At 37.2% G+C, this 25769-nt stretch overlaps 1 protein-coding gene across 15 annotated transcripts in view; it reads right to left on the reverse strand.

The window, feature by feature from the left end:
• The window catches only part of LOC129775334 (protein groucho), a 357362-nt gene that overhangs the window by 163914 nt on the left and 167679 nt on the right, over positions 1-25769 (reverse strand). For 13 of the 15 annotated variants that reach the window (XM_055779979.1, XM_055779978.1, XM_055779976.1 and 10 more), the window contains one exon: positions 22675-22766. The exons of 1 other annotated variant lie outside the window; for it this stretch is intronic. In XM_055779979.1, coding sequence (XP_055635954.1) covers positions 22675-22766 — 92 coding nt within the window. Of the gene's footprint in view, positions 1-22674; positions 22767-23214; positions 24528-25769 lie in introns of those variants that run through there. One more of the 15 variants, XM_055779983.1, reaches the window with a different exon arrangement.

A 25769-nucleotide genomic window follows, 5' to 3' on the forward strand; every position in this document is an offset into this window, starting at 1 on the left:
CGTGATTGACCTGAACCAACCAAATTGCACAAAGAACACACAGAATGACGCTTGGGACTAGCAAATCATTCTCGTTGTGCAATTTTCGGTGATTCGAGTTTTAAATGGTCAATAACGACACCGGCCACGTCCTGTAGAAAATTTATTCTCTTCGTATGGTTTTACTTACAAACATTTTTTCTTGTGCTTTGTTCAGCACTAATATGTTGAACACCGGTGCACCCAAATGTGCTAGGCTTTGCAGTCGCATGGATACTCATTAGGGTGCCAATGAATATATGTGAAAAAATCGACCCTAAAATTTCAAAAAGTTACCTCATAAAAAATGTTTACACCTCGAAAAAAACATCCTATGCCAAATATCAGCTCAATCGGACTTAAGGGAGAGTGGCGCAAAGCGGTCAAAGTTTGAGTTTTTTGAAAACCGAAAAATCACCCAAGGGGGAAGGAGTAAAGGAAATCGGGGTTTTCGAAAAAAAAATTGATGCCAAATGTCTTAAAATTGCATGAAACGTCGAGATCTAGTGTCATCTAGAATTGTTTTTGTCAAAAATCGACACTCTGGGAATGGGACTCTGGGACTTATAGTTATCTCGATTCTTCATTCGGAACATGTTGCGAAATTTTGATTTGCACGATAATATACCCTAGGCAAAATATTAGCTCATTCGAACTTCATTTATTAGTGTTGCAGACGTTAAAATTTGCGTTTTTTGAAAACTGCAATATCACCGAAAATCAGGGTTTCAAAAAAAAAAGTTTTATGCCAAATGTTTTAAAATTGTATGACACGTAGAGATTTACAATTATCTCAAAAAAAAATTTTGTTTTCAAAAAAACTCAAATTTTAACGTCTATGACACTGATAAAAGTTCCGAATGAAAAATCGAGATAACTATTTTTATTGGTACCCAAAACCATACTTTCGTCTTGTATCCCGAGAAAAAACTAAGTCACAGCGTGTCAATTGTTGACAATTTTTTTTTCTTCGAGATGACACTAAATCTCGACGTTTCATGCAATTTTAAGATATCTGGCATCAAAATAAATTTTCGAAAACCCCGATTTTCTTTAATCCCCTTGGGTGATTTTTCGGTTTTCAAAAAACTGAAACTTTAACCGCTTTACGCCACTCTCCCTTAAGTCCGATTGAGCTGATATTTGGCATAGGGTGTTTTCTCGAGATGGTGAACATTTTTTATGAGGTAACTTTTTGAAATCAGAGATGACCATTTTCATTGGCACCCTAATACTCATTCCTTATATTGTGTAGGTCAGTGGTGGCCAGGTATAGACATGGATTAGAATTTTCATTATAGCCGCGAGCCGCAAAGATTTTTTTCTCACTACTTTTCATGATGAAATGTAAAATATACGTTTTTAACTGGTACTTTTTTGACTCACTTTTTATTTCGAATTAGAAAGCATTCATCTATACCTGTAAAATTCATAACTCGAGAACAAGATGAAATATAAACCCAAAACTATTATTCAAGGTATAAAAGTATCCAGAATTAATATTTATGACAAAATTATTTATATATTAATCTCTTCTTCACGCAGAGTCAAAAACGCTAAGGCTAATCGTCAATCGCTGCAGTTTCTCGATAGAATTCTTTAACGACGGGTAATTCCAATGAGAACGTCCACAGGTACGCTCCTACAACTTGACCCAAAGTGAATAATCCGATGAATTGGCAGATGGGCAATCATTTGTTGCTTGTCTCGTTTTTTAACCATTCTAGAAGTTTTTTGTGTCAAATACATTCGCTTCAATATGGGCGTCAATAAATGACTCACACATCAATGTACGCACCAATTAATTTATCCAATTCATTTCAACTGATGAACGCTTTTGTTTCCGAAGAGGATTGCGTCGAACGCGTTCATGAACAGCATAGATAACATTGTGCAGCCGTTCATTGATAGAAAACGGTTTGAGCAGCTCGTAGATCAGTTTCGCCGTTTTCCCGCACTTAAATAACGTGACAGTTTCCACACGCTTTTCGTACAGACCGAACTTTATTGTTACTTGGAAAACGAACAAGTACTGATGGGACCACGCAACGCGGTGAGAGTGGAGAGTTGCATCGAACTACACGACTGCAGTGTTACCACTTTTCTTCGCTCCAAATTTCTCTGCTGAGAGAAGTCGTGATTTCACTGACAGAGTTATGGCTATACTTGATAATGTGAATACGGTATCACGATTAAATTGGACGTACTTTTAAGCATCAAAAATTTTCTACAATATTTTTGTTTCAATATGGAAAATCCTTAAATACCAACACACTCGAACTACCTTTATTGAGCCATTTTATCTAAATCAGCTTGAATGTGAGAGATAGCGATCCGAAGCGTTTTTTCCAAATGACTGTCAGTGATTTTGTACCTTGACTTTGATTTCCCTTCTTCATAACTGAAACAATTGCTCATTCAAACAAAGAAATAATAAAATGAGCATGTTTTATTAGTTCTGGAAATCGCGCTTCTGGAACAAATTTGGAGTAGAAATCCAAGACATCCTGGTTTTCAAATTTGTTACGCAGCTCTATGTCCCTTGGTTTCAGTTTCCTTCAAAGTCAATCAAATATCGTGATAACAAAGCCAAGCAAATTGATTTGTTTGAATCCTGTTGATTGGAGTACTTTTTCTAGTGTGAATGAATGAAATCTGCAACTAGAATTCCTCATTAATGTTTTAACTTTTCTTCATGCTAAATCTGTTCCTACCCGTACTTTTTCTATCAGAGCTATATTTCTAGCAGAGCTATCATAAATCGTGATTTACTGTACCAGCCATTTCATGCCAAACCGATATAGTGCTTCTCAGACTTTCGTGAAAAGATGTAATTTTGTTTATTGCAAAACATTAGACAGGTTTTTTTTTATTAGGATGACCATTTCCATTTTAGGATGGTCGCAAAAAATATTTTTTTCCACTTTTTTCAAAAATTTATAACTTTCGAACTAGTGAACCGATTCAAATGATCGACATATGGACTATAGACTATGGCAATGGACTATTCTTTTTTGAAAAATATACATGAGGGGCTTAGTATGCAAGGGATGTAAGTGACTTGATCGATTTCTCTTCATCGGCTTTCTCTTTTGATCATAAATTAACCGCAAACACATTCCTAGCTTATTTGACAATGTGGACGATATGTCAGAACTTCAATTATCGGTTTCTATAGCAAAATCGAATTGGAACGTTTTTGTGTGCCGAGTTTTTCGCGAAAGAAAAAATTATAGGAGGTTGTGTTCAAGACACGACCGTATTGTTGACGTAGAACTACGTTGTAGTTTAATTCAAGTCGCTTGTTTACAACTACGGATATTATTTCATAATGCTACGAAAACTTTGAAATAACCATTCTACCAGTTTGGTCGCCCTGAAATGTTTTTTTTTATTGTAGAATTATTTGACGATAAATGTTTGATGATTCATTCTTGTGCTCGCAGAACAATACATACTCGAGATAAGCGCAGCTGTCATCCTTAGTGGAGAAAGTTTTGCTACTGGCAAGCGAAACCAAATCACATACAAAATTCCAGAACGACATTTACTTTCTTGGTGACTAAATAATCGAATTAAACTTTTCTTGTTAATCTCAACAACCTCGAAAAGAGTAGCACTGCTTAATTATGATCGTTGAAAGCAGTTTTGCGACTGGCAAGCGAGCCCAAATAAATTAATAACTTAATATAACTTATTTGATAATTTGGTATTCCCCAAATATTTTTTGGTGCACAACCTTAACACCTGCTTCACCATAGCGTCAGTTCAATGCATTGATGCAATGTCAAAGGCACCAACAGAAATGATGACAGAAAACAAACAATGTTAACTGCTTGGAAAAAGGCTGAATATTTGCCTCAGCAGAGATTCATAGTGTAAATATTTCCCTCCCGCTATCTCCCCTCCTTGTTTTTCTTATCATTACGACTGCATAATTTGCAACACCAAACAATCGTCAATCATAGCATAAAAAATTAGGCGATTGTTGCATCGTTACAGGACCAATGCGCACGAGAGCAGATACAAATGGGGTTTCAGCGTAGCGAAGATGCACACAAATATTCATATATCGTTGGATTGAAGAAACTAAATATATACACACTTATCTCTTAAGCCCTTTCTGTTAATATTGTCAGTCTAGATTAGCTTAGCTGTCATCCTTTGTGGAGAGAGTTTTTCTATCGTCATGCGAAACCAAATCACTGACCAAATTCCAGAACATTTATTTTCTTGGTGAGCTGACAATAGCCTAGCTTGATGACTCCCCACACAATTGTGAACCTTAATGCAATGTCGTCAGTTTGATGTAATGATTTCAATGCCAGAGACATCAGCGAGTGAGTAATTTGGTCGCGCCCACAGCTCAATTCGAAAGGAAGAAATGTGATGACGCAAAACAAGGAAGAGCAAGCGATGTTCATTGTTTCGTATCTAGAACGATACTGAATGTTTGCCTTCCTACCTTGCTTGAGACTTTAAACTTCTTCAGTTCATTCGTCTTTAATCTCAGGCCCTTGGAAAAAAAACACTTTACTTTATCCATAATATTACTCCTCCACCCCATTGCCTTGAGAAAGGCATTCGATCCCTCGCCGTCCAGTTTGCCCAGTAACGATGTTGTTCAGTCGATTTCCTCACGAAGAATGAAAGTTTGCCTCAGCGAGATCCACTGTTTATACTCTAGGCAAATATTCCCCTTCGTTCTTCTTCTTTTCGCTTGTTCGCGGAGACTTAACATCTTACGATTTCCCCTTCATTGCTCGTCGATAAGTTGCTCGTTATAGACAGCTTTGTTCGGGAAAGCACACAAATGGACAGAACAAATGTATGAGGAAATGGGAATGCTTCCAATTTTCATCAATTTAAACCATATACAGACTATGGGATTGTAATGTATAGGCATATCAAACAAATCTTAGGGAATTTCAGATTCGTTTGGTATGTAAATCACCAAAATCCGTTCGCGGCAAAAATAGTTTTTAACGTTAACTTTATTTCATAAAAACGTGACCTGTTTTCTGATTTGGCACCATTAATGAAAGACGTAGTTCTACGTCAAAAGTTGATGAAGAGAAATCGATCAAGTCACTTACACCTCTTTCCTTCTAAGCCCCTCACATATCATACAGCGCGCACTCGTTTATACACAGTCTCCGATTTCTTTTCTCTGTATGTGATCGAATCCTGTATATAATCGAGTCAAAAAAAAATTTTCTTTTATTCGTTTTTTATGCATATATTTTTCGTTTATTGAAAATAAAAGAAGAATTCAATTTTTGATTCATCCCATTAGAGTCAGAAAACACTTTTTTCACATGAAAAAAATATTTTTCTCAAGAATAGATGATCATATTTGATTAAAAAATCCTTTTACGCATATGTTCGAATTTCAACAATGACAAAGTTATAGAACTTTTTTTTGGGATCGTTTCAGACTGGCTCTTCATTAAAAAGTACGCTACGTAAGCCAATTCTGTTGATTTAATTTGAAAAATGAGAAAATTTAGTGCAGAATATAGTAGTGGGACATCTGAATTAGAGGATTCAAATAACATTTTGGAAGTGAAAAATTTATAAGTAATTTTTAATGTGTAGTTTTTTTTCATCATTTTAAACTTGATTGTTTCTATCAACCACATTAAAGCTCTCAAACTACTCTACAATTTGTTCTTTGACACCCAACTTCTATCTTTCTTAACTTCGCTGAAATATCGATATAAACAATTCCTGGTGAAAATTCAAGCAAAATCTACAAAAATCGCGATTTTTACCCAACTATACTTTATAATAGCCATTTAAATTTAACTTTAACGATGAAAAATTACATTTTTCTCGAAATAAGTCATATTTGACATATTAAAGGAATATTTCTTTTCCAAACTGTATATAATCGAGTCCAAAATTGTATATAATCGAATCATATATAATCTAGTCTGTATATAATCGAGTCCGACCTGTGCCTGCAATAAAAATAGATTTTGTTTCCATAATTATGGATTTTATTTGTTTTTTACAGTTCACATAGTCTCGGGACCAAGAGCGCCATATTTTTTTATATGTTTTTTTGAAAGCTGAGGTAAAATCCTCACTAAACCCTAAACCTTACCTTACATAAGATATCCAAAAATTTGAGAGGTGTTTTTTTTTGTTTTTGAGTTATGATTTTTCAAATTCACCGATGGTCCAAAAAGTCATTTTCCCCTTTTTCCATAACATGAAAAATAATAACTTTTGAAATACAGAGTTATTCAGATTAAACACTCACGCTCCGATTCTTATTTTAAAAAACGAAAATAAACCTTACTTATTATTTCGATTTATTACATTAAATGAGCTTAAAAATAACGGAAAATGTGATACTCTCCCATACTGGTATAGCTATTATATAATATATATGCTATAGCAATAGAAGAGCAACATACGCGAGCGAAACAAGAGACAAATTGCAAATAAACACACTTTCGAGCTTTTCGCATACTTTGTCACATACACGGCCCAGACAAAAAAGCATATAGATTCACGATTACGCTCTCCTCCTATTGGGTTAAGTTCAAACCTTTTTCTAATATGCTTCGAGTGGTCCGATTTGGGTCAAATATGCACCGTATTGCTACCATTCTAAAGGTAGCTTCATAATTCCTCTCTCATAGAAATCTTGGCGAGAAAAAGGTAGTAATCGCTTGGTGTCAGGTCCGGACTATATGGTGAATGAATTAAAACATCCCAATCAAGCTTCCGGAGTTGTGTGGCCATGCGTTGTCCTGAAGGAACACAACACTTTTTCTGTTGGCCATTTCTGAACGTTTCTGGTCAATCGTTAGCTTCAAACGGTCCATTTTTTGACAGTAAAGATTCGAATTTATTGTATTGCACAAAAAATTCAAATTAGAAAAAAAATTAAATCGAAAAACTGCTCGTATTTTACTGTAACAGTATCGGTACCATAAACGCTACTCACAATTCAGCGAACTGGCTTGCATTTTCGCCTTTATGAAAGAAAAAGTTTGAAATGTACCAAATTTTCTCTGTGTTGACTTCTATTGTTAACATCCTGTAACTCATAACTGAATGGAACAAAAAAATAGCAGCAAAATCATTTTTATTGGTGTGAAATGTCACCTTTATGACGAGCCTAAATTTGACATTGTATGATGGATATTACGCGAGATATTGATCACTAAAGCCAGCTACCGAGAAAACGATGGATTACTTTTTCCCCAACCTAATAATATCACGCGAACACAGGCTGTATTTAGCGGTGGAATTTTAGTTTCTTCCTGTACCATCTGGTGTCTATTCTGGGATCTATTTTGTGGCAAGATTCATATTTTTGCTGACGATGTACAATTATATTTTGATTGAAATAGTTCCTCTGTTGTCCAAATATCTAGGAAAAATAATGATGATTTGAAGAAGGTTTTAGATTGGTCCACTAAAAATATCCCTTTAAATTTCTCGAAAGCAAATGCAATTTATATATCGAATAGTATTTCTCATAATCATTTGAAACCATCACTAATCTTAGACAACAACACAGTTGAACTCGTTGAAAATGCTACTTCGTACTAATCGTTATACTTGATAATGGATCGATTCCACAGCAAATCAGGTTCGAAAGAGCTGATTTTGAGGCGACCGAGGCGCCGCGATTAGGGTGGCAGCTTTCCAAAATCACATTTTTCATTACCATATAACCATTCTAAATTACGACCAGTAATGCCAACCTCCCTGATTTCTTAAGATTTTCCAGACTATTTGGCATGATCCCTGATATCCTGACAAGCACTCGTTTTTGCATGATTTTTGCTGGTTTCTACTTTATCAGAATGAAAATCAACCGCAATAAGTCGAATATATATCGGAAATTTGTAATTTTTAACATCTCGCTGAGTGCACCCGTGGTCGAGTGGTTAGCGTCTCACATTGTCATGCCGAGTGTTCGGGTTCGATTCCCGTTCTGGCCGGAGGATTTTTCGTCAAAGAAATTTCCTTCGACTTGCACTGTGGTCACGCGTATTCAAGAGCTTGCCCCTCGGAATACATTCAAGACGTGTTATTTGGCTTAAGAAATCTCAACTGAGTATTAATAAATGGCGCTAAGTAATGCATACGTTGAGACGGCAAAAGTTCCACACGGAACGTTAACGCCATTCAAGAAGAAGAAGAACATCTCGCTGAACATTCTCCAATTTATTTGTTTTAAGTTGGTACTACTGTCAGTGGCATTAATGTCAATTTTGAGCGCAATCCGTAATTTAGTTTGTTTACAGCGTCATTAAGAACAAGTGACTTTTTTCGAAAATTAGAAGCTTTTTCGTTTAATAGTAAGCATTTGATTCGCCATAGACTATTTTTTCGGAAAAGTCTACTAAAGTACATTCAATTTACATTTAAAAAATCGTAGATCGGTTGAGTGGTTCAAAAGATATAAACTATCAAAAATGCGCGTATTGACAAAATAGCCAATTTTTCAGATGATCCTAATTCTATATTATATACCCTAAGGGCAAAACAAAAAACAAATACGCGTCTAAAATTTCTCGATAGAGTGCAAATGTGAGAGGTTTAAGCAATATCAGAGGTAATTTTTTTTTTGGTGCATGTTTCTTTCATGAAATTGCTTTATCTTGTCAACAATTCCAATCCAAAATATAGAAATATATATATTTCCTCTATAGCTTTCTCATGGAAAAAAGGTAGTAAATAGTACATTCGAGTAAATGTTACATTTTAGTGAGTGGAATTCGAGTGAATGCAATTGGGATAAATACTATAGAATCATTTCAATCTAATATGGTTCATGTTGTTAGTGTTTTTTTAAAGTATGCGTTAAACTACTTGTTTTAAGTGTTTTAACACTAAACCTACCACGAGTGGTCAAATGACTCATTTTCAAGTTTTAGTCAAAATTTTCTTGCAAATTACATTGTCACAACATGATTTGCCTACAACGGGTCATTTGACCCTAGCAAACATTCATGTAATATTAGAAAGATTTGTATGTGTGGTTGTGATACAAAACCATTGCATTACACATTTTCGCTATTACTTTATATATTTTGTTGTATTTGTGAATGAATAGTGAATGATTAGAATTATTTGTATTGCTGACTATCCAAGCGAGCTAACAGTAACCATTCCAAGCGACAGTGCTATTTTGTGTGTCAAAAATTGTAATTTCATTATTTTGCTAATAATTTTTATCCTAAAAATGTCGAAATATACAGGAGGAATATGGTATGCCACGAATCTCAACAAAACTATATAAATCGAGTCGTTATTCACTAACTATTCATAAAGGGTCAATTGACCCGCTGTGATAGGAATAGGTATACATGAAACATCGGTAGGTTTAGTGTTAAATCTCTGGAAACTCTCTGAACCTAAATGCTGGATTGATTACCTATTTGAGAAAAATGTTCCTGTTCCGATGCGAGACCGAATTAAATAATAGGGAAAGGAACAAAAAGGTTTTTTTAAAATAAAATTAACGCAAAATTATGAAAGAATCAAAAAATCATTCACAGAATGATTTGAAAAGATCTCTTTAGAATTATACAGCCATTCCATGCCAAACCGATATAGTGGTTCTCAGATTTTCGTCAAAAGTGGTAGTTTTGTTCTTTATCGCAAATTATGAGAGCTGTATTTTTTTTTTTTTTGTTAGGGTGACCATTTCCATTTTAGGGTGGTCCAAAAAAAACCATTTTTTCGCATTTTTGCCAAAAATGACTTTTTTCAAAAATTCATAAATTTTGAAGTATTAGACCGATTCAGATGATCGACATATCAAATTAAAGCCAATCACCTGGTCTTCAAATACTATACCTGCAGAAAATTTGAATTCTGCTCTCGTTATTATTGATTGTATTCGTTTATATTGTTTTGATGGTCTCGGGACCAAAGGCGCTATAGTTTTTTATATTTTTTCTGGAAAGCTGAGGATTTTTCACATAACATATCTCGAAACCAGGGAGTCGTTTTTGTTTTCGTTTTTGAGTTATGATTTTTCAAAGTTACCCGATGGTCCAAAAAATCATTTTACTCTTTTTTCCCAAAAATGACTTTCTTCATAAATTTATTTCTTTTGAACTACTGGACCGATTCAGATGATCGACATATCAAATTAAAGTGCTAGCTAGCTTTTTTTGGAAAAATAACACATTTGCCAATTAATTGAATTATAATCACATACATCCAGTCTAATCGCATAGAAATGTTGAAAGAGAACTGAAAACATGTTAACTTTGAAAAATCTTAACTCAAAAAAAGACGGGTGGGTAATGTCGGGGACATAACCGGAGTGACGTAGGACTATACAAAGGGGACAGCTTTTATACTCTAGCAGTACACACTCACAGGATAGAGACAAATCGGCAGACTCAGCCAAAGGGGCGGGTCCAACGAGACGAACGAATGAGCGTTAAAAGGGAGCGATGGCAAAAAAATACATTCATTACGATTTGTTCGCTCGTTGGATTCACATACAGACTAAAAAGGGTCCTTTTCAGGATCACAAAAAGTCTAAAGAGTTTATTGTTTTGTTATCACTCGATATCCCCATCTTGTTCGGCTAAACCTTCCTGTTTAGCGATTTGTTGTCACTCGCCACAGCTTTCACAGTTGGAAAATTTCTTCCCATCCAGCTTGTGACATATTTTACAGTAAATTACATTCAATGGCACGTCGCATTACCACCACTCAGTGCCGGATTGGAGGTAATTTTAACCTGTAATTGAACATTTGCGATGACAGTGGTACAGTGTCGACTTTCAATGTGGGGTCATAATTTGGATCTCTATGTTTACAAAAATGTCCAACTAAATAAGTCGCATTACATGTCCGTCCAATTAGCTAAATGTCGAACTAATTATAGATTACTGTACTTAAAATCTTGAAACAATTTAAGAATTGGTGAAAATTGAATAATCAGGAAAGTCCCTAACTATCAATAAGCTCAGAACAACTGCCAAATTCACATACTCATCAAATCCTGGCAAACAAATTATGAAAACATCAATTTGTGTTTTATTATTATTTTGGATAATGTTTTAGAAAGCATTGAACTTTATTTCCTAAACTCTTTTTTGGAAGGTTTAATGGCCCTGAAAAGCGCCTTGTTTTATGGAATGGTTCCAATTTAGAAAACTTAGTACTCGTGGTTTTGAAAAAAACCATTTCGAACGCCCTCGATGCCGCCTTGTTCTGGATTTGCCGCCAAAGCAGTTTGTATAAAGAACAAACTTTTTTCTTCTGCTACCTGATGCCGTTTTGCGATTGCGTTTGCCACTCGCCATTCGCTGCAACTGCCTGTTGTCTTGATGTCCGCCGAACCGAATGTGTTCTGTTCCGAATGCAGGTTTTCTTATCGTCGCGAGCACCTAAGCCAGCTAACTCGATCACTCCGGCGGCCGAAACTATATAACGCCGGCTAGGTGGACTGGTACACAGGTACTAACGCGCTCGACCTAGCAACCTTTTCCGGTGCAATTGGCGGATACAACTACGGGAAATTGCAGACCACCACGGTTCGAGCGGGATTTTGCCTTTCCCTTCTCTTTTCCTCCTTTGTTGAGTACACGATGCCGATGCCGTACAACCACACCGGTTTACGGTTTGAAAGAAAATAAGATATTTTTTTGGGGTCCGCGTGTTTTATACTCTAGCGGTACACACTCACAGGATAGAGACAAATCGGCAGACTCAGCCAAAGGGGCGGGTCCAACGAGACGAACGAATGAGCGTTAAAAGGGAGCGATGGCAAAAAAATACATTCATTACGATTTGTTCGCTCGTTGGATTCACATACAGACTAAAAAGGGTCCTTTTCAGGATCACAAAAAGTCTAAAGAGTTTATTGTTTTGTTATCACTCGATATCCCCATCTTGTTCGGCTAAACCTTCCTGTTTAGCGATTTGTTGTCACTCGCCACAGCTTTCACAGTTGGAAAATTTCTTCCCATCCAGCTTGTGACATATTTTACAGTAAATTACATTCAATGGCACGTCGCATTACCACCACTCAGTGCCGGATTGGAGGTAATTTTAACCTGTAATTGAACATTTGCGATGACAGTGGTACAGTGTCGACTTTCAATGTGGGGTCATAATTTGGATCTCTATGTTTACAAAAATGTCCAACTAAATAAGTCGCATTACATGTCCGTCCAATTAGCTAATTGTCGAACTAATTATAGATTACTGTACTTTAAATCTGGAAACAATTTAAGAATTGGTGAAAATTGAATAATCAGGAAAGTCCCTAACTATCAATAAGCTCAGAACAACTGCCAAATTCACATACTCATCAAATCCTGGCAAACAAATTATGAAAACATCAATTTGTGTTTTATTATTATTTTGGATAATGTTTTAGAAAGCATTGAACTTTATTTCCTAAACTCTTTTTTGGAAGGTTTAATGGCCCTGAAAAGCGCCTTGTTTTATGGAATGGTTCCAATTTAGAAAACTTAGTACTCGTGGTTTTGAAAAAAACCATTTCGAACGCCCTCGATGCCGCCTTGTTCTGGATTTGCCGCCAAAGCAGTTTGTATAAAGAACAAACTTTTTTCTTCTGCTACCTGATGCCGTTTTGCGATTGCGTTTGCCACTCGCCATTCGCTGCAACTGCCTGTTGTCTTGATGTCCGCCGAACCGAATGTGTTCTGTTCCGAATGCAGGTTTTCTTATCGTCGCGAGCAGCTTTGCCAGCTAACTCGATCACTTCGGCGGCCGAAGCTATATAACGCCGGCTAGGTGGACTGGTGCACCTAGCTACCTAGCTACCCTTGCGGGGAACTCCAGATCAACACGAGCGGGAACTCCAGATCAAGGTTCGAGCGGGATTTTGCCTTTCCCTTCACTTTTCCTCCGTTGCCATATCCAACCATGGCTGCTTGTGTTGGTTTGTTGATGTGAGGTGATGCGAAACGATGTGGTGTACGGTTCGGATGAGAATGATCGTTACGGAAGCGGAGAGGGGATTTTTAAGCTGACTGGCTGGCTCGAGAATTACGCATGTGTGAGACTGCGACCAATGTTTCCCTCATTTTTTTCTTTTTCCTTTCCAATCGTGCTTCATTCTATTTCGCTGCTGCTCTGGTTGCCCGTTTTGGTCGGTACGATTTGAGGAGCACAAAATGGACCAATCAAAAATGGGCACATAGTGTATTTGGACAATGCTTGATATTTCACAATTATTCAATCATTTATCTCAAGAAAAATGAAATGTTATTCGTTATGATAGATGCGTAGATATATTTCCTATCAATTGATGCAAAAACCTTTGCGATCTATTGAGAAATGCTCGAGTTATAAGCGTTCCAAATCTTGCATTTTTTCCTACTTGTTCAGTGCCTAGATTTCCATTTCACCCCCTATATCTTCCGGTTAGACGTAGTCCTACGTCAAAACGAAAAATAACACCTCTCTGGTATTCGGATATATTATGTGAAAAAACTAAGCTTTCAGGAAAAAATATAAAAAATATGGCGCCCTTGGTCCCGAAATTATGTAAGTAATAAAAAAAAAATATAATCAATAATTACGAAAATAAAATCCATTTTTATTTAGAGTGTAATATTTTTCAAACAAGACTAGCTCATTGGCTTTTATTTGATATGTCGATTATCTGAATCGGTCCAATAGATCAAAAGTTATGATTTTTTTTGTAGTGGAAAAAATGGGAAAAAATTATTTTTTGGACCATCGGCTAACTTTGAAAAATCATAACTCAAAAACGAAAAAAACGCTTCCCTGGTTCCGAGATATGTGGTGTGAAAAATCCTCAGCTTTCCAGAAAAAATAGAAAAAACTGTAGCGCCTTCGGTCCCGAGACTATGAAAACAGAAAAAACGAATACAATCAATTGAACCAGTGTTCAATTTATTGTAATTCGATTTTATAGACAGAAAAAATCAAACTGTGTGGTGAATAAGTTCTACGCCGTTCCCAAAGAAAGTACCGCAATCTTTCACCACCGTTTCCCATTTCTAGTATGAACGTAATTTTAATTAGCCCTCAATCAGTATAATAAACTGAAGTTTATTGAAATCTCTGCCCCATTATTGTTTGCCCTCGGTGAATGTATATGTGCATGTTTGCTGTGCGCCATAATTCACACTCCAGGACATCATCACTGCTCATCATGATCATTACGGTATTAAGTGGTGAGATACGTACTGTCTGTGCGTAAGCGAACATGGTTGTTCGTGTGTGGGCGTGCGTATGTGTTTATACATCCATATAATAAGCATGCATGCACACATTCGGCAGCATTCGGGGTTTCCGAGCCCATATCAATTTTATCGCCATTTCATCCCACGTTTTCATTTTCAATTGACTCCCCGCTCTCTCGTCGACTAGCGGCGGCCCTTCATTTTCGGTACAGTAATTGGGGTTAAGGTGCGGAAAGTTCCGGAAACTGGCTCATAATAATGATGAAATTAACGACTACATGCTGTGCGTGTATACAAAATATAAACGCGTGCTTACTGCTCTTGACGAAAATTGTTCGTATGCGTTCACAGGATGAGAGGCAATAAACTTGTCGACCACTTTATCGACGGATTAGCTTCGTAATCCGCATCTACTCATTTTGTTTTTCAAGAAAAGTATCAGCGAGGTAAAGTGTAAAATGAAATGTGTTTGATTACAATAAAATCATCCAGAGTCCTCAGGAAAGAGCAAACAGATGCACCGAACCTAATTATGGCATTGCTTTCATCACCCTCGTCATCAATTTGTACCATCTGTTGCTACAGTTATTGCTATATTCGCCCGGGTATAGACATGCAAACAATCGAATAAGCCGATATGGAAGCAAACGAAGCAAAACAGGAAATCAAATGTTACAAACTGGAATTACGGCAACACAAAGCCTTCAAAAAGCAGGATGAGAAGGGACAAAAAACGAATATCCAAATCATCCTTAATCGCCTAATTGTGATCTATGTTTACCTGCTTCCACGCTCACTATTTATATTTCAATTACAAATTCCTCGCCGCTCCCTCCTCGACGCATTCGCCACCCTTCAGGTTTTATTTCACACCATTTAATAGCCATTGCCAGCGAATCAACAAAACTGCGACGACTACGGACAAGAATCTATTATTTGGTAACATTGGCGCTCAAAATTGTTACCTTTTTTTTGTCTTCCTTCCAGTCCATAGCCTTCGTCGCGTGTTGTACTTCGTCAAGCTCGAAACCATTATTGTTTTCCATTTTATTTTCCCTCGTCTGCCACCGGTGGCGGTGGTTATCCTTATTCACAGCAAACTTATTCATAAAAGCAAAGCAGCAACCCCTATTAACTCGCGTGATTTTGCACCCCTCTACAGATTTCTCTTTCGGATCAAACGAATTGCGGATACGTATGTGTTGGTGTTTTTCTTTCTGTATGTGCACTGGAAAATTGATTGTTTCTCATCCATATTTTTAATTCCCATTTTTCTCAGGCATTGTTGGCGTTATTTGGTCAATAAATACATCACACACTCGATTCAGCAGCAGATCTGCTTATCCCTTATCGTTTCACCATCATCATCATCCTAAACGCACAACAAGCTGATTGGTATCATTCCGTCTTCGCTGAAGAACGAATAAAACAAATCGGAAGAGGGACGATATTAAACGCGAAATGACGCCGAAGAGCCGGCAATAGCAATACCCTAATCGCAGGACTTGAACCCTGAAGTCATCGATGCGCGCGTGTTTTTCATCCTCCGTTTCGCGCTGATGAAATCGAAACGACTGTAGAGATCCAGTGCCTAATTTTCCTCGTTCGTCTTGCACCGTTTCCGCCACTCGCACCAAGATTCTATTCTATTAAACCAAATTCCACTCATTTAGTCCTCGATAATCATATCTCACCCTTGTCTTCTTTGTCGTTGTTGAAACGAGCCCCGTCATCCTGTGTTCGGATGTGGATGTGCTCTTTAATGTGGACTTTCCGACTCGTTCCATTTCCTCTGATGACTAGCTGGGTCTCGTCCTCGCCGGCTAACGCAGTTGGTTCACCAGTGAAGGGACGGATGAATAGGATTGATATCGAGTCTGCGCTAGGTTCAACGGTATTATTGTTTGTTGATTTCTTTCCATTGGATTAAGTCTTAGCACTCAAGACGGAACGTGACTTTATTTTGGTCGGCCCTTGTGGAATGATGGTGGTGATGATGAAGCGAATTGAGGAAATATGCTGTGCGAAAAGAAGGGTTCTTTTGGATTGCATGTTACCATTCCCCGATTATTGGGATAGTTGAGGGCAATTGAACTAGCGTACAAACGACATCGAGTATTGGTTGAGGAAAAAATAATGCACGAAATGAACACTTCGAATCAATTATCGCTATATTCATTATAAATAGGGGAGGAAGAGCTTGATCCGACCATGCTGAAACTGGACCATATGATGCTATAGCTGTAGAATGTAGGGGTCAGCAAAAATGTTACCATTCAACCAAATTGTCAGCTTTGTGACACCGTTCTTAAACACTACTGTCAATTACTACAATTAAGACACTGGGAAAAAAGAATTTGAAGCGAAAACGATGCTGATAATAAATGAACTCTGGCATGAATATCGAGGTCAGATCAATTATTCCACACCACATTAAAGCTTCAGCATATCAAATTATTCAATCTGAACGTATCTACCTAAAAATGCATGGTTGACACAACCACCAACACCACTCTGTGGCAAGATTTTTTTTTCTTGTTTTCAGATGAAGAATCATGCCTGTGAACATTTTATATAGAGTATCATGTCTCTATTTTATAAATATTAACGGTGATTGTGTGCTGGAAGAGTTTTATGATTTTGCTATTCTGATTCATTTGAAAAAACATAGTTGGCGCTTACGTCAATCATGCATATTCGGGCAGTTATACCGCCATCAACCCGGGCTATGACAGAATATTTGAATGCTATCGGTAATTTTCACAAATTTCGTCAAAAATAGTTTTACCATCTTGGGCCCATTTTTTAAATTTTCTACATGACTTCTATTTTATATGAAAAAAATGAAAAAAATATAAAAAAATACATATTTTTTGATATCGCAAATCAAAATTTTATTTTGTAAATAAAAAAAGATTACTAATTTTTCTTCTCAGTGTATATTTTTTTTCAAATTAAGCCAACAATATTCTATAACTCTATCTAACACACAATTTCGGTACGACTCATATTTTTTGAGATATAAATTATCAAAGATTTCTCTTACTCAAATCGATACGACCTTTTCAAAAGTTACGCTTGAGTCAAAAACTGAAGTAGGCAACCTTATTAAAAGTTGTTGGAAATTATAATCAAATTCATAAAATTTCATTAACATGACGGTATAACACGACAAACATATTAAAAGGGATTATTTACTATAAAAAAGACAATAAATTAGAAATATTTTTTTAAATATTTCGAGAATGGCTACATTTAGAAGGAGATTGATAATAACTTTTTTTGTTTTAAATCACACCAGGATTCATAATTTGTGGCTAAAAATCATTGTTAACATACAAAAATTCGAAGTTTCGAAAATTCCTAAAAATTCAATGTTCCACAAAGTTCGTCAAAAATAGTTTTACCATCTTGGGCCCATTTTTTAAATTTTCTGCATGGCTTTTGTATGAAAAAATAAAAAAAATAAAAAATATGTATTTTTTTATTTTGTAAATAAAACAAAGAGTACTAATTTTTTTTCTCAGTGTACTTTTTTTTCATATTCAACCATCAATACTCTATAACTCTTTCTAAGGCACTATTTCGGTACGACTCATAGTTTTGGAGATATAAATTATCAAAGATTTCTCTTACTCAAATCGATACGCCCTTTTCAGAAGTTACGCTTGAGTCAAAAAATTTCCAATTGCTGTGGAAAACTCATATTTCCTCTAACCCAAACGGAATACACACTTTGATTCGAATCAAAAATACTCATGTTTTGTCATTTGTTGATTTCATTTGGAATTACTCCATGGCTAAATAATAATTACTATGGCTAAAAGAATGAGGGAAATCCCTTCTCTTAAAACTAAGAAAAATCAATCGTCTGCCAGAGCAGTGCTGACTGAAAATAAATTATCGTTCAAGTTGATAGTCCGTTCGTCTGAAGTGGGGTGAGATTTTTGGTGTTATTACGTATTACAGACCCTTAAATTTCTGCCAATCCAACTATCGCGCACAAAATATCGTGGCAACCTTATTTAATTTGATACCAATGGACCAATCAAAACGTGGGATTTTCGTTTTGATAATACTTTCAACTATGCAATAGTTTGTTTCCAAAACATACAGTTTAATTTTCATCAGCGCGAGTTCATAACAAACACATATTCTCTCGTGGTACGAAATGTGCCAAATTCTCAAACACGAGAGCGCCGAATGAACACAGCGAAGAATTCAGACACTTAACATCGCTTCTCACTTGTGTGATGCGTGCCTCATCTATACACATACACACATCAAATTCAAGCGCCTATTTTGTCTTCGCTCGTTCTAAGCAAAGCAAAAAAAAACAGCGCGCCTCCATACCAACCGTATACTCTTGTGTGAAGAAAAATAACTCAACAGAGAACGCAAACCAGATTCAAGCGCGGTGTAAATCAGGCATAAAAAAACGGTGTGAAATACGGCGCAAAACACAGTGCAAAACTCGGTGCAGAAACGGTGCTGACAACAAAACATTTGATCTGTATTTCGGAGCGTGCTCATTCGTCATAGCGCAGGCGTATACAAGAAATGAGAGCTCAACTGAGTACAGGAAAATTGTTACACATCAGCACCGTGTTGCATTCTGAAGACTGCCTTTACTGTAATAGATGCGTTAAAATATGTCCAGCCGATTGATCCAAACATCTTTGCGATCTATCGAGAAATGGTGGAGTTATAAGCATTCAAACTCTTTCATTGTTTAGTTACATGTATAATTAGATTTAGTTTTTTTATTTGACCCCTTTACCTTCCTGTAAAAGTCCTACGTTAAAAACTATTGTTTGGGATAAAATTGACAAAAACGATTAAGAAAACACTAACCTTCGATTTTTTCACTTCTAAAATGTTACTTAACTCAACTAATTTAAATGTTTCTTTCAAATGGAAGCAACATAGTCGTTCTAATTTGCGCACTTCTTGAATGGAAGCCAGTTTAAACAAACAGAAAATGTTTTCGCTACAAGATCAACATAACCAGCAGAATAATCGAGTGTATGCAGCACAGCTTTGAAAGTTTCCCCGGACTAATTTGGCTCTCCAAGACTTCAAATGTCTACCAAGTGATTGTTTTTGGATGTTTTTCAAAAATTGGAAACTACCGCTCCTATTCATTGAACCCAATGTTAAAATCACGAAGTTCTATGTTAACTATTTGCGGTCGTATGTCTGCTCTCAGCCATCAAACTTTTTTTACCGTACCGACAAAGATATTCTTATACTTATACTTTATTGAACAATGTAAACTGATACAGTTTTTTAGACGAATATCAATGTCCAGTGAACCTGTGCACGAATCAAAATGGTGCAAAGTCGGGAATTTGGAGTGATTTTCGACATGCTGTAAGTTCGTGAAAAATCAACGCATATCGATGAGATGCACATCATTTTGAAGCTATAACTTTCAGGTGTTATAATATTTCACGTACATATTTTTATCTTGGTGTGTGTGTGTAGGTGTAGTGGGCAACTATACCGGGATGAAATGAAAAATCGATTTTCCTCTGTTTTTTCAAAGATTTTCTGGACTAACACAATTTTTTCTAACCAACTCAACAGTAAATTCAAATAACCTAATCAACCAGCTTTCATTTGGTTCCTAGAAACCTTCCAATACAGAGATATTCCAGTTTGAATGAAAAATTATCCCTTCATCTTTGATGATGAATAATTCGATGAACAACCATCGCACCGCAAATCGAAAGGTAGTTTTCGAAACTCCAATAAATTCTGCACAAGGATAATTTGTTACTTTGACGGGAAAAAAATATACAAATTTTTCGCATAGATTTCGAAAGGTGTCAAAAACAAGATTTCTATACTGTTTTACAAAATCCACTGTAATTCTGCAAATATCGCAGTAAGTTCTAATGTTTGCAGACAAATTTTTAGCCTAGTATATTCCCTAAACATCTGTGAACGTTTCATATTGATACGTTCAGGCGTTTTATCTAGCCGCGACTTAAGCGACTCTCTGAAGAACAATTCGTAACTTTCGTAACTGCCTGACTGGCAATGAAGGTATGGAAAAAAATAATTATCGAATTTAACACTTTGGCGGCCATGAGTGCCGTACTGCAGTCAAAAATTATTCCGCTGGGGCCATGAGTGCAGCACTGCACACGCGAAATCTTTCAAAATTTCAAACGTGTGCGCTACAGGACACGTTTTATGTTAGAACTAATGCGCTTTTCGTTTTCTACTGGCCTCAATACACAGTAGGACATTTCGATTTCATAGTCTGGCATCACTGCTTGTATTCTTCTACCAATTACAATTTATCACTGCCTGAAATGCTCCGAAAAAAATTTTAAGTCTGAATTGTTTTAATAGAAGGCTTTTTACGAGTTTGAAATAATGTTATAAAAAATGTAATTTCGAAAAAATAACTTGGTTTATAATGATCTCGTTTACCTTGAGTTGAGGCCGCGTGTGCAGTACTACACACGGGTAGTTTTTACCCTTATATGGCAGATGGGGATGAAATTTTATGCTAGATGGGTTCCTGGCACCATCTAGTATAAGAATCAACCATTGGACGCTCCAGTTTTTTATGAACTTTTTGGCCGAAACACCATGGCCGTTAAAGTGTTAAAGAACCGACCGACCGCTCTCAATCGGACATGGTTTAGGGGTGCCCCAAAGCACTCAAAGTTTTGATTTTTTGGCCAAAAATTATCCAAATTGTTTCCATCAAAAAATGTTTTTCGAGATAACACTAGATCACGACGTTTTATGCGTTTTTAAATCATTTGGAGGGGGTCTCCGTAGCCACATTGGTTGCACGTCCGCTTAGTAAGCAGTCGATCGTGAGCTCAAAACTCAGGGCCCTCATTGACCATCTTAGTTTGGTTACAGAATAACTACGTCCACGCAACAATCATCAGCGATGGAGATCGATCCACGGTCGAAATAAGTTCAATTCATTCATACAACTGCTCTGCACTGCAAGACACATCGGGCTGCTATTCTATAAATAACTCAACTATTATCAATCAACTGTCTCCGCTGTCCGGTCTAACTGGATAATGAAAGAACAGAAGGAAAACTCTTACGCCTAAATGGCTACTGTGTAAAATGTACCATATGCAATGGTATAGAAGGGAATACTCTAACGCCGAAAAATGGCAACTGTGAAATGTGCTAATTATAGATATGATAAACATGTGACATCTTCTTGAATGGCGTTCACGTTACCTGTGGGACTTTTGCCGTCTCAACGTATGCATTAAGTAGCGTCATTTAGTAATACTTAGTTGAGATTTCTTTAGCCTAATAACACGCCTTGAATGTATTCCGAGGGGCAAGCTCTAGAATACGCGTGACAACAGTGCAAGTCGAAGGAAATTTATTTGACGAAAGAACATGTGACATGTACACGATTGAAATTTGGCTCTGTTACAGCTAAAATGATAATGAGCCTAAAATAAACAAAAGGGATAAAAAAAAGTCATTTGGAAACAATGCCACTAGACGTCGTCCGTGCCAGTTGCGATACCATCCCGAAACTAATTCGGCTTATAGATTCCAATAGTTTTTAATTTCAGGAGCATCTGGAAGAATGTGGGAAACTCACTTTTTGATTTTTGCATTACATAAAATACCCTATACGTGCAAAAATTTCGAAAAATATATTTTCATTTAGTTACAGCCCGCTTCTGACATTAGGGTGACTAGCGGACACCGGAAATGATCCGCGTAAAAGTAATTTCAGGGTAAAAATAAATTTCAAGGGTAAACATAAATGAAAATCTTGGACAGTAATTGACACCGACCGATATAGTGTTCCAGGATTAACTTTTGTACTGACTCATACAATTTCAGTTCGGTCGCGAACAACCGATTCATGCACCGTTCGTATGCCGAATTGCTGTACTGTAAAGAAAGGACGTAGGTTTATAGTAGTAGGTTTATCACTCCGTACAAATATCTTCATTTTGTTTTCTCAGATTGTACTTTGCACAAGTTGCATTTTTCGCCTTATTACATTACAAATAGATTTCATACTGATTGCGCTTCGATGGTATTCACTAGTTACAGCTCTTAGATCTGTACTAATAGTCCTATTCGGAACCCGTAAATTCCGCTTTAATGGTTTTAGTTATCGTGACGAGTCTTGGTATAAATAGTTGGAGATCATACCGATTATAGCTGAGTTAAAATAGAATAGAAATATATTTCATAATAAATTTTCTGAAACAAAGTATAATGTTTTTGGAACAACATATTAGAAAAACCTGAAAATTGATGATTGATGGAACAACTTATCCACTAAAAAAATGTAGTGACTGCTTGATTCGTAACCCGGTGTTCGAATCTCTCCAAATGCAATTTACACACACACATATATGCAACTGACTCATTTTTCCGCTCAACGCATTCTTCGCCAGTCTAAACTCAACCAAAAGAACATCCGCATGAGAAACCAAGTAATGCCAATACTCACGAATGATACTGTGCCTGGAGAAAGTTGAACTCCTCCTTTATACGCTCGAGCGTTTCCGCAATTGTGAATTGTCGTCCCTGTGGGGGTGGGCCCTGCGATGTTTGGAAGAACAAAAACAAAGAGAGAAAGAGAAGAAAACAAGGTTAGTTTATATAAATCACTAATTAGCGATCAATCAGATGATGATTAGCAAGCAGCCCAGCCCAGAATCAAATGTATTTGTTTTGCTGCTCCCCTAATCCATCGATTCCCGTCGCTATTCAAATGTAAATTATAGTTTATCGAACTAATTATAATGATATTCATTGAAACAACAAGCGGGGGAGGGTTGGTGTCGATTTCACGGGAGATGATCATCGTGACACGTTTCCCTCCCACTCTCTTTTCCATGCTCACGCTCTCTCGATCACTCTTCCTCATCATCATATCATTTCTCTCACTCTCGTGCAATCAATTGGTCCTTTTTTTTTGTTCACACCCGCAATCGGTATGAAACATTCACGAGCCCAAATTAAATACAAGCATGAAATGGCAAAGCACCTTCAGATTGGCAGTCATATTAACACTTTGTTTGTCTAACACTGTATACGGTGGTTGGGAGAGGGAGTGGGTGTAAACCTTCCCCGTCCTGCTGTGGATAGGTGGTTGAAACAGGTGGAACTTTGCTCGAGAACGATGACGGTTCGCAATTAAAATTAATCACTTTCCACCCCAAAAAGCACCCCTCGAAGCATAGATATGCTCTCTGTTCGATTGTTTCCACTAGTTGACACTTTGAATCACTGAATCGCCGCCACCAACTTCATCATTGCCCGTCTACCCATGGAGTATAATTAAACTGATTAATTCATTCGACGGAAAAAGTGCTTTATTTTATTATCGTAATATTGATGGTTTATTCATGTCCCCGCTGCCCGTCGGGGGGTCCAGCGCAAAACGATGGCAGATGGCTCGTCCGTGCCACTCGGTCACACGCACGGCGGGACTCACCGAAACAAACACACGGGCGCACGCACAAACACACGTACACAACAACACGCGCGCGAAAACACGATGAACCGATGGTAACTGTTTTTAATGTGATTATTTAATATGTTTAATAAATGATTAAATTATTATGTATCCTCGGATTTCCCTCCCAGGGAGCACAAAGAGAGGTTAGCGACGTGCGGTCGAATGGAGTAAAATACTCTCACTCTCGGTAACGATTGGCAATCGCCGCCCAAAGCACACCACGCCACAACCACAATCCGTCCCTGTTTCCGGCGGAATGGGAACGCAGAAGATCGGTTCGTCAACAATTGGCACTTTTCACACTCTTGCTTTTTATTGACGTGAATTCCTCCTGCGCCGTTACCGCACACATCCGGCCCCACTGGAACACAACTTCTCCCTCAGGGCGCGCACGTTGGAACAGTGGCACTCCACCAATTCAATTACGAACGATATTAATCCAATTTGGGAAACAATTTTTCCGTCAAATTACACCGCCGCAAAGTTTGACCATAATCCACAAATCCTGCAAGTGACGTTTGCATGCGTATCCTTCTGCTTGCGGCACCCCTTCGTTCTGTTTCTTTTTCTTCTTCTCGTTTGGCTGTAGCGCGTCGTCCTTCTCTACACACACTATTCGTTGGAACACTGACACAAACACAAGTACGCGCGCAATTTGCGGATAGCACACACGGAAAAAATATCTCGGTTCGCAAAGCTAAACAATACAGCCGCGGTTACTACTGCTGCTATTGTTATTGATATCGCTATTATTGGTTGTGCCACACGGCATGGCAATAATCGGGAGCTAGGCAACTCAGGGAACCGTTTAGCACGGCAGATGGTACACAAATGACGTATTGCAAGTCGCATGCAAAAGGATAACGCTCTCTCCTAAATGTTTCTCACTTTCTTCCATTCACACTCTCACAAACGTCAGTATCGTGCTTTGCTCTCTCTTCGATTTGCGCGATACAGCTGTGATCAGGGTTGCCAATAATATTTATCAAGAAATCCTTTAAAAAAAATTGGATCCTGTTCAGTGTTGAAAAAATCATCTTCGCAAAACTCAAAGGCTTAGATTTTCGGACTAGGTTGACAATCGCAATCGCGATAATGGATCGTTATCAGTGAGTTCGACTCTCTTTCTATGTTGTAGTTCACCATAAAAAATTGTATGGCATACTACCAAGTAGGAAGAGAGATCTACAGATTTATGTCCATCGATCCATTCAGAATTGATTCTGGTTAAAAAGAAGTTGAATGGTGTATGTCTAGAAGCACGGACGGAAGCTTGACGTAGAACTTTTGAATTTTATTTTCAACTCTTTTTTTAGTTCATTCAATACTCTAAATGGTGGCATTGGAAAAATCTTTTATTATATGAAGTGAACTGAACAAAATCAGATAGATTTCACAATTACCTAAAACATTACAGATATTCTCAGGTTTTCTTATACCAAAGTTAATAAATATTAGAGATGAAACGGATATCCGGCAACTATCCGGTCGAATACCGGATATTTGATGATTGATTACTGAAATGCTATTTTTTGTCAAAATGAAATTATTATTTACTCATAACATTAATTTATGAACAGTACTCAATTTTTTCCTGAACGCGACGCTAACTATTATTTTCATTTGCCACTTTGTTGAAACAGCCCCAAAAGATGCCGTGAGATTCGTGTACAAGGTTTGATCAAGTTTTGTCTCTTCATTTGGGGGGTGGGGGGGTTTGGTTGCTGTCGTACAAATGAAACACAAATTTCTTTCTGAATTAATAAAGCAAATGAAACCAAATTTGGCATGTGAAGGCTTTAGGGTGCAATAAATGTTTTTACGATCGTTAGACTATCCACCCCTCTCTATAAGGGGGGGCTGCCATACAAATGAAACACAAATTTCTGCATTACTCGAGAATTAATCAAGCAAATGAAACCAAATTTGGCATGTGAAGGTTTTAGGGTGCAATAAATGTAACCAGAGATTTTTCACCTCAGAAAATCCCAACGACGCCAGCTGGGACTGAACCCAGGCCGATCGGATTGTGAGGCTGTTACGATAACCACACAACCACTGGCGCCGTCAACGTAATTATT

The sequence above is a fragment of the Toxorhynchites rutilus genome, chromosome 3 (assembly GCF_029784135.1).
Source record: "Toxorhynchites rutilus septentrionalis strain SRP chromosome 3, ASM2978413v1, whole genome shotgun sequence".
Lineage (NCBI taxonomy): Eukaryota > Metazoa > Arthropoda > Insecta > Diptera > Culicidae > Toxorhynchites > Toxorhynchites rutilus.